General features: G+C 43.0%; 1 protein-coding gene across 1 annotated transcript in view; it reads right to left on the bottom strand.

The window, feature by feature from the left end:
* LOC134346289 (endophilin-A1-like) overlaps nt 1-13,728 on the bottom strand; it is a 187,918-nt gene that overhangs the window by 41,208 nt on the left and 132,982 nt on the right. The window contains exon 2 of the mRNA XM_063047638.1: nt 9,878-9,946. Coding sequence (XP_062903708.1) covers nt 9,878-9,946 — 69 coding nt within the window. The remainder of the gene's footprint in view (nt 1-9,877; nt 9,947-13,728) is intronic.

The raw sequence follows: 13,728 nt of genomic DNA, 5'->3' as shown, positions 1-13,728 counted from the left end.
ACTGTGTCAGATTGGAAACATGAAAACTCAATAAAATGATGTGAATCTCTGGGGTTTTGTTTCAATGGTTCAATTTCAATAGATCAATTTAACATCAGAGAATGCATACAGCATACAACTTGAAATTCTTACTCTTGGCACAGATAACTTCTATGCTTCACAATAGCACAGGTGTTTAAGGCCACAGGACCATAAGATATAGGAGCAGAATTTGGCCATTTGGCCCATCAAGTTTGCTCCTCCATTTCATCATGCCTGATCCATTTCCCACTCAGCCCCAATCTCCTGCCTTATCCCCATAACCCTTCATGCCCTGACTAATCAAGAATCTATCAAAGTTCAAAGTATATTTATTATCAAAGTATGTATGAATTATACAACCTTGAGATTCATCTCCAGCCACGAAGCAAAGAAACATCAAAAGAACACATGGAGGTCTCCCAGAAGTCCAACTAGAGCCATTCTCAATGTACTAAGGCGAAGAATGAACAACGAAGAACAAAAACTTACCAGATACTTACCTTGCCCAAGCCTAAAATTTAAAAGGCATCCGTTAGTCTTGCGAGATCATGGATCTGTGCATGGAAAGTCTTCACTCTCCAGGGCGCAGGTCTGGGCAAGGTTGTATGGAAGACTGGCAGTTGCCCATGCTGCAAGTCTCCCCTCTCCACGACACCACTGTTGTCCAAGGGAAGGGCATTAGGACCCATACAGCTTGGCACCAGTGTCGTTGCAGAGTACTGTGTGATTAAGTGCCTTGCTCAAGAACACAACACGCAGCCTTGGCTGGGACTCGAACTCACGACCTTCAGATCGCTAGTCGAACGCCTTAACCACTTGGCCACGTGCCCAATCCTATATCACCTAAAACTGATGAGCCAGAGCCAGAGCCTCCCCACTCTAACACTGGCCCACTCATACAATGGCTACTCTGCCTGCACCTGCCTTATTTTTATTGGCCCTTGCTAATTAATCCCATTCATTGTGTGAAGTCTCCTCTTTTTGTCATGCTCCCGTTCACTCATTGGCCGCTGCAGTTCAAACTCCAAAAGCTGCCATGAAATACTGTTTTTTTCATCTCAGGAGGTGCTTTTTGCAGTATGGCGCTGACTTTGGAATACTCTTCCTTTATTTTATCTTCATTTTATTTTATATTTACATTTACATAATGTGGTCCAGCTGCTGAAGTGTCCCAAGCAGGTTGATGAGACATGGCCGAAGAAAGGTTGCAAAACTTGGCCTCTATTAAGTGTGGGAAAGAGTAACTTTACTTGGTGGATCAATCTGAATCTGTGTTCTCCAGCATGGCTTTCTTCAGCTGTATAAGCTTTCTCTATCTGCCCACAGGACTTTAATATCATAGTTGGGACTGAAATCACTTTGGATTCAGTTTCAAGTAAACTTTACAGTCCGGAGCTCAAACTCTCATGAAGACGACACTGCATTTCGATAAAACACATTTATTCATATTAGGTATGCTTCCAATCACTCAGTATCCGCTAAGCTGATTTGTGAATAAATGTAAGCAGGAACAGATAAACTGTCCAGAAACCAGACTACTGGTTTACAGTATTCTCCCCACACACAAATTAGTCAGACTCAAATTCGCACCAGCTGTGTTTTAATTATACAAGCTAAATGTCAGAGTTAATTTCAATGCAGTCCTGTTGTGTATTTAATATTTCTGTAATATTTGATTAATATTTTAAACATGTTGTTTGATTAAGCCTTCTTGTTCATTTAAATAATTCATTACGGATTATACATAAAATACGTGAATTGCATATGCCATGATCTAACCACATAATACTTTTGCACCTAGCTTAAAGTAAAGTCAAAGTTAGATATGTTATTCCTGGATCCATGCTTTCCTTTCAATTAGTTTTTGTATTTTGGAGTTACAAAACATAACAGTGGTGATGAGGTATTTTTGAAATGAATCTGAGATGACTACCTGCCTGTTGAAACACAGTGAGATGTTTCAGTTAAATAAAAGTGCATCATGCGAGAGGAGAAGATGTTAGAGTTAAAAAAAAGACAGAAAATGGACAAATTCATGGGTTCATAAATAATGAGTACCATGTAACTGATAATTTTCAAAAAGTAGAAATGGCTGGCTACATCTGAAGGATAGATGTGTTTGATTGCACAATAGATAATAGGCACATGTATACTGAGAGAATCAAGCAGTAATTAGAATCAAAGGAAATAGCCAATAAAAAGCGAGTACCAGTTTTGCTAAGTGCATTGGGTGGAAAAGCATACTGTTTGCTTTGAAGTTTGACTGTTCCAACCAAACTAGCCAAAATGTTCCATAAACAGAATCAAAAGGAAGGGGTGTCTATTTCAGCATACGTGGCTGAATTGAAGAGATTGTCTGAGTATTGTTAGTTCAGTAATAGGCTTAGTAATGCACTGATGGATTCCTTAGTTTGTGGAATTCAAAAAGAAAGCACTCTAAAGTGGCTCCTAACAGAAGCACAGCTAACAATTAAAAGAGCAATTGAAATAGCTGTATCAATTGAAACAGCAGATAGAGACATAATTGAGTTGCAGTCAGGAATTAAAGCAAGTGTGAACAAAATTGCAATGCCTAAACAAACACTGGCCAGGCTGAACAAATTGTGTTACCGTTGTGGCAGGAGCTCAGAAAGGGTTAAATATGAAACTTGCAGGAAATACAACAAAGTGGGACGCATACAAAGAGCATGTCAAGCAGACAAATGTAAATGGATTGCATAGGAAAGCGAAAAAGATAAAAAGTCAAATTGCAGTTTCAAAAAGAGCACTAATCTGCATGCTGTTGATAAAAAAAATCCAATAATAACGAGAGTGACACAGGACAGGATAGCCTTGAGATTTAAAATGTGAAAACTAACAAAAGACAATCAATATGGCTTACACCAGAAGTGAATTGCCAATTAATTTAAAATGGAATTGGGCACGAGCTTGGCTGCTTCAGTCATTCCACAAAATAAGTTTAAACAACATTTCGGAGATACTGAACTGAAATGAAGCATGCAGACATTCAGCTAAAAATGTATACTGGAGAAAAGTTAACTTCCTGTGTGAATGACATCCATAACAGTGAAATACAACAACTAACCAACCATATTGAGCCTGTATGTGGTAAAATAGGAGGACCAGCATTGTGGGGTTGTGATTGGCTGAGACAAGTACAACGTGATTGGAGATCCATATCACCATTTTCACGCCATATGTCCTGCAATAGAGTCAACTGGCAGATGCCACAGCATTGGAAAACTCAGACATATTGTTAAATGAAAATGCCACATCCAAGTTTTACAAAGCTCATCTGGCTCCTTATACCATCCGTGACAAAGTAGTCAGTGAGCTAGGTTGCATGGAGGCTGAAGAAATTCTTTCCAAGGTTGAGTGGAGTCCATGGGCAACACCAGTGGTCTCAGTAGCCAAGAAGAATGGGGTCCGCAGTGATCTTAAGATCACCATCAACCCAGTATTGAAAGTAGATCAATACCCTCTGCCCAGGATAGAAGGCAAACCTTTCTACAGCCTGTCAAACCTGGTTACTGTGTTCCTGGTTCCACTCCTTAAACTCATTACTACAAGTCGGGAAAAATGGCAATGGATAAAGCATGTGAGGTGGTATTCCAAAAGTTAAAGAAACGGCAGAGTCAGACGTTGTACTCAGGCATTATGATCCACATTGTCCAGTGAAGCTTACCATGCAATGATTGAGATGCCATCACATCAAGATCAAAGAAAACCAGACCTCGAAAAACCACTTCCTGTTGTTTCAGAGTTAACTCCCACAACCACCAGGGAGGAGGCCCAATAACCTGAGATTGTCACACAGCCGTAGGGCACTGGCCAAGCAGAGCAACGTCCTCCCCTTGTCAGGAAGAAATGTTATCCCACAAGAGCAAGAAATCCTCCACAGCAATTAAATCTTTAGGCCAGAATGTGACAATTCAAAACTTACTATGCTGACGATGTCTATATAACAGTTGTACTGCGTAGAATACACTATATATAAAGTGAGAAGCATTTTATATTGAGTTTTAGTTTATAGCCAGCAGGGAGGAGAATTGTGTATTTAGTATTTTAGTAAGATTTGAGTAATATTGTAAATATATAGTTTGATTAAGCATTCTTGTTCATCTAAATAATTCATTATGGGTTATAAGTAAAACACGTGAATTGCATATGTCATGACGCTACCATGTGATACGTACGTACCTCGCTTAAAGTAAAAACTAAGTTAGATACATTATTCCCAGCTCCGTGTTTTCTTTTCAATTAGTTTATATGTTTTGGATTTACGAAACCTAATAGAGCCCATTCTCAATGATTAGCCAGGATCGCAGCATTGTTCTGGGATCAGTACCACAAATAATTCCATTGTAAATTCATTCCTCATTGAGAAACCCATATTAATCTTACAGGAATTAGCTCAAAGAAAAACACTAACACTGGCTGAAATCTTTGGATGATATATTGAACAATAGAAATTCTCCTGGCAGGATTATTGTTCAGATTTATTATTTTAATTATCACAGATAGATTATGCTTGACTGATTGTGGAGTCACAACGTTGTTCTCTGAATATATGCATAGATCTGTGTTTGTGCCAAAGTGCCAGTATGGAGTGCAAATTATGCACATGCATGATGTGCATGTGAGAGAGAGAGAAAAAGAAAGAAAGTGAGGGAAAGAGCTAGAGGTTCTTCGACAGCAGGAAAGGGGAATGTAGAATTTTAAATAGGAAATAATTTGTTTTCCAGAAATGCAAGAAAACCAACAGTCTCGTGAAAAGGAAAAGAATAAAATAATGACACTAGAGACTACAGTTGCTGGCAGCTGGAACCACACACAAAAGGCCATTCTCACCATTGCTCTCACAATATTGCCTACCGCCCCCCCACCCCCAGCAGCGCACACAATGGCACCATAAATTGGATTGTCATTGTTGTTCTCTCCTGCGAGTCCATCTCCCCTGAACAGTTTCTGACACAGTGTACTTGTCAAACACACTCAGAACTCAACACCCTGTTCGCTGCACAACTGGGGGACTGAAAGGACAGCAAGTAGGTCAGGAGTCATGCTTGTGCGCATGCGCCGGTCGTGCATGCAGCCGGTTACAGTTGCTCCATAATTTCTTACTTTTAAACTTTTTAACTTAGTTATTTGTTGTATTTTTTTTCTCACGGTAACACGACAAGAAATGTCCTTTGTTATTCAAATAACAAGCCATGGGTGACCAAGGACATTAAGGACATCCTGAACACTAAAAAGAGGGCGTTTAGAGATGGAAACAGGGAGGAGCTGAGGGCAATACAGAGGGACCTGAAAGCCAGGATCAGGGAGGCTAAAGAAAGGTACAGGAGGAAGCTTGAGTGGAAACTCCAGCAGAACAACATGAGAAAGGTCTGGAGGGGGATGAGGACCATCACTGGGTACCGGCAAACTAGCAACAGAGGAGCTGAAGGCAGTGTGGACAGGGCCAATGAACTTAACCTGTTCTTTAACAGATTTGACACTGTGGCCCCTGCCCATCCCCCACATGAGCCATCTGTCGTCGGCCCCCAACCAACAAATATTCCACTCTCCCCTCCTACCCCTTCTCACAGTCCCCCACCCTGCTCTCATGACTATACCCCTTCCCCACACGAAACCACCACAGTGGGCTTCACAGCTGAACAGGCGAGAAGACAGCTGAAATGTCTCAACCCAAGCAAGGCTGCAGGACCGGATGGTGTCAGTACCAGGGTGCTCAAAGCCTGTGTCCCTCAGCTATGTGGAGTACTTCGCCATGTATTCAACCTGAGCCTGAGGCTCCGGAGGGTTCCTGTACTGTGGAAGATGTCCTGCCTCGTCCCTGTGCCAAAGGCGCCGCGCCCCAGCGGCCTCAATGACTACAGACCAGTGGCATTGACCTCCCACATCATGAAGACCCTGGAGAGACGTACTGGAGCTGCTCCGGCCTATGGTCAGGCCACACTTAGATCCCCTCCAGTTCACCTACCAGCCCCGACTAGGAGGTGAGGATGCCATCGTCTACCTGCTGAACCATATCTACACCCACCTGGACAAGCCAGCGAGCACTGTGAGGGTCATGTTTTTTGACTTCTCCAGTGTGTTCAACACCATCCGCCCTGCTCTGCTGGGGGAGAAGCTGACAGCGATGCAGGTGGATGCTTCCCTGGTATCATGGATTCTTGATTACCTGACTGGCAGACCACAGTACGTGTGCTTGCAACACTGTGTGTCCGATAGAGTGATCAGCAGCACTGGGGCTCCACAGGGGACTGTCTTGTCTCCCTTTCTCTTCACCATTTACACCTCGGACTTCCAACTACTGTACAGAGTCTTGTCATCTTCAGAAGTTTTCTGATGACTCTGCCATAGTTGGATGCATCAGCAAGGGAGATGAGGCTGAGTACAGGGCTACGGTAGGAAACTCTGTCACATGGTGTGAGCAGAATTATCTGCAGCTTCATGTGAAAAAGACTAAGGAGCTGGTGGTAGACCTGAGGAGAGCTAAGGTACTGGTGACCCCTGTTTCCATCCAGGGGGTCAGTGTGGACATGGTGGAGGATTACAAATACCTGGGGATATGAATTGACAATAAACTGGACTGGTCGAAGAACACTGAGGCTGTCTACAAGAAGGGTCAGAGCCGTCTCTATTTCCTGAGGAGACTGAGGTCCTTTAACATCTGCCGGACGATGCTGAGGATGTTCTACGAGTCTGTGGTGGCCAGTGCTATCATGTTTGCTGTTGTGTGCTGGGGCAGCAGGCTGAGGGTAGCAGACACCAACAGAATCAACAAACTCATTCGTAAGGCCAGTGATGTTGTGGGGATGGAACTGGACTATCTCACGGTGGTGTCTGAAAAGAGGATGCTGTCTAAGTTGCATGGCATCTTGGTCAAAGTCTCCCATCCACTACATAATGTACTGGGTGGGCACAGGAGTACATTCAGCCAGAGACTCATTCCACCGAGATGCAGCACAGAGTGTCAGACACCCTGAGCCAATAGGCTGGTCCTGGACTTATTTGATAATTTACTGGCATAATTTACATATTACTATTTAACTATTTATGGTTCTATTACTATTTATTATTTATGGTGCAACTGTAACAAAAACCAATTTCCCCCGGGATCAATAAAGTATGACTATGACTATGACTACTATGTTGGCGCATCCGAGGATGTGGGTCCCGACGTCTGCTGAGATTAGGGTCTTGATGGTGATCAGATGGGTTGGGCAGGGGGTCCTAAGGAAAAGCAACAAAGCAAAAAGTTTTTAACTTATGGGACACCAACTTAACTGGGTCTCTATGGTCCTTGCCCCGCACAGGAAAATCCACTTTGAAACTTAGCAAACGGCTACAGCCACTGGCAAAGGAAGGGAGGGTGAAGGGTGCAGACCAGGTGTGAGGATAATGCAGAATTTCACTGCAATTGGCCAGCAACTTCACTTATTTTAGCTTCACAGACACAAGGCAGCACAGACATGCAATGAGTCGACCGGCTGCTTCAGAGACCCAGCAGCCCAGGTGTGAACCAAACCTCCAGTGCTGTCTGTGTGCGGTTTGCACATTCTCCTTCTGACTGCAAGCGTTTCCCCTGGGTGCTCCACTTCCATCTCACATCACAAAGAGGTGCAGTTTGATAGGTTAAATGGACACTGTAAATTGCCCCTAACATTCAGTGAATGAAAATTTGAGGTGAATAAGTAGTATCAGTGTCAGATTGGTATCCATGGGTGCCTGATGGTCAGCATAGATTTTGTGGGCCAATTGGTCTGCTTCCATGCCCAATTTCCATACTGACCGTGAAGCAAAATAAAGATTACATGGTGGTGTGCATGCTTTCCAATGAAATTCAACTATACAGTAAACGCTGTTATGTGATAGAATTTCAAACTTACAATGTGTGACTGAGGAGAATAAAAAATCAGTATGTGTATGTGTGAGAGAGAAAGAGAAAGAGAGAGAGAGAGAGAGAGTGAGGGAGAGAGAGGGAGGGAGAGAGAGGGGGAAGGGGAGAAAGTGAGAGAGAGAGTGAGTGAGGGGGAGAGAGTGAGACAGAGAGAGAGAGTGTGTGTGAGAAAGAGAGGGGGAGGGAGAGAGAGGGAGAAAGTGAGACAGAGAGAGAGAGTGTGTGTGAGAAAGAGAGGGGGAGGGAGAGAGAGGGAGAAAGTGAGACAGAGAGAGAGTGTGTGTGAGAGAGAGAGGGGGAGGGAGAGAGAGGGAGAAAGAGAGAGAGCGGTGGGAGAAAGTGAGACAGAGAGAGAGAGAGAGAGAGGGAAGAAAGTGAGACAGAGAGAGAGAGAATGTGAGAGTGTGAGAGAGAGAATGTGAGAGTGTGACAGAGAGATGGGGGGAGGGAGAGAGAGGGGGAGAAAGAGTGAAAGAGAGAGTGAGTTAGAGGGGGGGAAGAAAGAGAGAGAGAGGAAGGGGGAGGGGGAGAAAGAGAGAGCGAGCAAGAGAGAGACAGACAGAGTGAGTGTGTGAGAGAGAGAGAGAGGCGGGAGGAAGGGAGGGAGAGAGAATCTATAAAGCAGCAGCCAATGCCAACACCATTGAAGGATTTTGGACAATGTTGGAAGGAACATTATTTATATTTTTTTTCTAATTCAGGAACATGGAAGAAAGAAACAGGGACATTATTTCCAGAGCACAAACACACAATCCACCAACAAGAAACGAGTACAAGTGACAAGAAGACATAACAAGTTGGCAAATAAAGGAACTTCTCCCAGTATTGGCTCTTCTTTTTAAGCCATACAAAGCAGCAAATGAAGAGGCTAAATAGAAAGTTTAAGAGTAATTATATTCAAAATAATGTGTGTAATCAAACCACCTACATTGGTGACAACCCTTTATTTGAGCTGAAATGGGCACTCCCCTCTGATTAATATTTCCTCATTAACCTCGCTCCCTGAGGCTTACAATTTGGCTCGCTGACTTTATCCCAGGCCATCTGTTCCCACTGCTGACAAATTTATTCTTTCAGATCACACTCTTCTATTTGGAACCATCTCCATTTCTCAAGTACCTCAGTTAAATCACATTTGCTCTTCATTCCCTCCAATGTGCAAATGTAAATCGCATTTTCTCCCCAATTCTTTAGTCTCAGTAACAGCTCAAATTTCTTTCCGTTTATGTTTTCACTTTTAGCTTGGTGTTTTGAGAATCCATAACAAGGAGCCCTGATACTAGGAAGTGATTCATGTAGCGGAGTGACAAGGCTTATACTCGGCTGCCATGGGCAGATGGTAGTGAAAATCAGACCGTGACCATGCCAGCTGCAGCTTGTGCAGAAGTGACAAAGGAATGATATGGAAGGAGCAGTGAACATGTTGGCAAGGACACTGACCAGCTTTCCTCCACTCCACAACATTCCATAACTGAGTACACAACTCAGTACTATCAGTAACAATGGTTCACCGAATCTTCCAGCTATGGTAGCCCTTTTTTCCAAATGTATTGAGGCAAACCAGTACGGGCTTCAGCTGTGTGGGAGCAAGTGTTTGAGTCAACAGGATGCTGCTCTTGCATTTGCCTTATCAAGGCAACGGACCACCATAACCTCACATGCTCTTCGAGATAGTCTACCTGTTTTTTTCATCATTTTTCCCCCAGCTCTGTACTTTGACAAAACACTTTTAGTTTTAACTTCTTTCAATTCTCATAAATATTGCCTCAGTCCTTAATACAGCTTATTTCCTTAATCGTTCTGCTCTTTTCTAACTCACCCTAATTATTTTCATGTAAGTAACTACTGTCCACAACCTTCTCCAAATTGCTTTTGAAGTTCTACTTTTCTTCTGATTGGAATTCTGTAATGAGGTAAATTTTTCAGAAGGAAAGGTGCAGCATTTACCTTTTCCATTTCTTTGAAGTCATCATCAAGCTTGGTTCCCTCTGCACCACCAACTTTTTCACTGACACGCTGTGGAAACAAAAACACGTGCAGAAATAAGTTCTAGTAGCAAACACAAGGGGGACACAAAGAGCAAGCTACATAACAGCAATATTAATATAGTTCTGCTTCCTCTTCATTAATAAGTAAGTTCCACAGAGATGTTGTTCCATTGCTTAAGCCTGGAAATTATGGGCTGGAGAGTCATGGGTAAATTACTAGAAGGTACTCTAAGGGACAGGATATGCACTCAGTGACCACTTTATTAGGTGCCTCCTGTATCTGATAAAGTGGCTACTGAGCGTATACTCATGGTCTTCTTCTCCTGTAGCCCATCCACTTCAAGGTTTGACGTTCTGTGCATTCAGAGATGCTCTTTTGCACACCATCGTTGTAACATGTCATTTGAATTACTGTCACCTTCCCGTCAGCTTGAACCAATTTGGCCATTCTCCTCTGACTTCTCTCATAAACGAGGCTTTTTTCCTGCCCAAAGAACTGCTGTTCACTGGATTTTTTTTTTTGCTCTTTGCACAATTCTCTGTACACTCTAGACTTTTGTGTGTGAAAATTCCAGGAGGTCAGCAGTTTCTGAGATACCCAAACTGCCCTGTCTGACACCAGCAATTATTCCACAGCGTTCCAAAGTCATTCAAATCACATTTCTTCCTCGTTCTGATGTTTGGTCTGAACAACAACTGAACTATTTTTGTAAGTTCACTGGCAGTTGACGGACCAACATAAGGGACATTACTGCCACCTATTGAAGTAAAGTGTGGAGTAAAAAGGCAGAACACCCACTAAAAATAAAAATATTTTTCTCCCCCGACAAAAATAACAAATAATATCAAAAAGTAAAATGCCTTTCAGAAAGTCAGACATGAACCTATATACATTACAATGGCCGTGATATCCTTATAAACCTTCCATGCTGAACTGTGTATGGCCCAAAGATCTCATTTTAGCAATTATACGCTGCTTTTGCACCTCATGGGAACTGCATTCAAATAGTATAAGATGCACATTTCTTGATAAGTGAGTTTCCTGCAAATGCCAGTATCATGCATATTAATTCCAAACAAGGAATTATTCAGCCTAATATGTCCAACACGTAAACATGTAAGTATAACCTCTTCCCTCCTTTTATAACCCTCTCCTAGATGAGTTCCCACCATCCCCTCAATACACAAGCCTAGACCGCGAGGCCTCAACAGAGGCTGCGCAATCTCAGGACGAATGTCTGGCCTACAATTTGAAATGCCTGTTTTAATAGGTGTCAACACCAACAACGAATCAGAGCAGAGAAGTACATAATCAGGGTGTATTTATTGGACCCATTCCAAAGCTCAAACGATAGCAACCGTCTCAGATGTGAATACTGATACTTTGTCTGATAAGTTTTCCTTAAACTTGAAAACCTTCACCTGGAACTTGGAAACAGAAACGGAAACACTTGAAACACTTGTCACTAGATCCTTTGAGCCATCTGTGCACATGTAAGAATCCATGATATCTGCCTTGCATATAATGCTGAACTTCCTGTGCGAACTATATACAATCAATCTTCATCTTGATCTTTTCTTGAAGGCTTAAATCAACCACAGGCATCTGCTCTTATTGCCTCCACCCAGTCCTTCCCTAGGGATAAAAGAAATTGAGTTCCCTTGATCTTCTTTGTCTTGCACTCTAGAAGCCTCTGCATTCAGCACTTTAACCTTCGCCCTTTCCACCAGTTCCAACAACATCCTGCCACTAGTCACATTTCCCTCATTCCCCCCTTTTGGGTTTACCACTGTGACCACTCACTCTGTGTCTCCCTGATCGACTCATCCTTTCCCACCCACCCCTCCCTATCTCCAGGCACTTTCTCTGCAACTGTAGGAGGCGTATCACTTGTTTCCCCCCCCCCCCCCCCACTCCACTTCCTCCAGCATCTAGGGACCTAAAAAGACCTTCTAGGTCAGGCAGAAATTTACATGCACCTCCTTCACGTTGCAAGCATCCAGTGCTTGTGACTTGGCCTCATCTACATTAATAAACCAAATGTATGCTAGGCACCATTTACAAATCACTTGCACTCTGTCTACAACTGCTGTCTTGAGCATATCATTTCAACTCCACTTTCCACACCAACCTGTCCATCCTTGGCTTTCTCCATTGCCGTGGTGAGGCCAAACACAAACTAGAACAACACCTTCAATTACACTTGGGTAGTCTATAATTCAATGGCCTGAACATTGAATTTTCCAATCCCAGCCAACCCACATCCCCTATATTCTTTTCCCTCCCCCCACCAATTCATCCAGATTTCCTCTCCCTTTGTTCAGCACTTCCGCTCACAGTTCCTTCTTCCCATTATGCCTCTGTCATCCTGGTCCATCTATCATCTATCAGCCACTGTCCTTACACTCCCCCTCTTGGACCTGTCTGCCTGATTTTTGCCTTGTCATCTACCAGCCTCCGTCTTAACCTCCCTCTCATTCTCAACCCTCAACTCAAGATGTCAGCCATCCTCTTGCCTTCTTAATACTGCGTGACTCTTTGCATTCTTCCATAGTTTGCTTTTTGCCAAAGAAATTGAGATGTACAAGGGGACAGAATTGCAGCAAGAAGAGATTTTGATGTGTTCTAAAGCTTGGGGAGGTTCCATTGATTGGGAAAGACAAACCTATGGAGGAATTTGAACCTGCAGTTGAACTTTACACTTATGAAGTTTCTGGACAAAGAGCTAATATAGTTCAGTGCCCACAGATGGCAACAATATTGTTAGGGGAAAGATTGCCTCGTGCAGCAGATCCAATCCGGGGATTGGGTGAAGCATGGATTATCCTAAGAGAAGAGATTAAGCAGATTTGTCCTGTGATTTCATGAGTACAAAAGAATGAGAAGTAATTTCATTGATATTTTAAAAATCTTACGTGCTTGACAGGGTAAAACAAGGTTCCGTTACCTCTGTCTGGGGTGCATACAACGAGGCATCACAGTCTCAAAATTCTCACTTTGAAGGGAGATGAGAATGAATTTCATCACTCAGAGGACAACTGCTTGGCATTCTCCGCATGAGGGGGAATGTCACAGAACATATTCGAGAGAGAAACTGGTAAGATTTTTTGATGAATTCAGAAATATGAGTTACTACTGGGAAATCATTTTGAGGTAAAAGACCAGCCATGATCTTATCGAATGGTGGATCAGGAGGGCTAGATGGTCTCACCTTTCCATTCCTTACATTCTCATTCAGCAATCACCCAGCAGCAAAGCAACATTCACTGCAGGAAGCACATAAACAATGAAGTTGCAGAGATCAGCTTGTGGCACACATGACCACACTGTGAAGAGGAACATCACCGGATGCATCCTCAATCTGAAACATGGACTTTGACTTCTGATGCTGTAGGGGACGAACAGTGTGTTCTTTTTGTATCCCCCACTAGCTGACAGCACGATTGGAAGTGAGGACTTCTGATTATTCTCTGAGACGTGCTAACTTAGGATAAGTGATTCACAATCATCAAGCAGAACTTGTAACCCTCAGCTGTTTAGCGGAACAACAGCATTCATCAGGTTTTCCCTGAGAATATATCATTCAATCTCAGACGGGTTCTCTTGCTGTGATCTCAGTGGGATTCTACACAGTATACACAAACCACAAGGGTACCCCAGCACACTGACTCTCAGTAAAGAGTCTTGTTAATGCAGAGAGGAGCAGAGTATCAATGGCCTGTATCCCAAGTAACTGATCCCAGAGATTCGTGAAACACAATATCTTCCCTTCTAGCTAAGTGGGAACCAATAATCTAAAATTCTATCAT

Source organism: Mobula hypostoma, chromosome 5, assembly GCF_963921235.1.
Source record: "Mobula hypostoma chromosome 5, sMobHyp1.1, whole genome shotgun sequence".
NCBI lineage: Eukaryota > Metazoa > Chordata > Chondrichthyes > Myliobatiformes > Myliobatidae > Mobula > Mobula hypostoma.
This window is presented reverse-complemented; position numbering and strand designations above follow the sequence as displayed.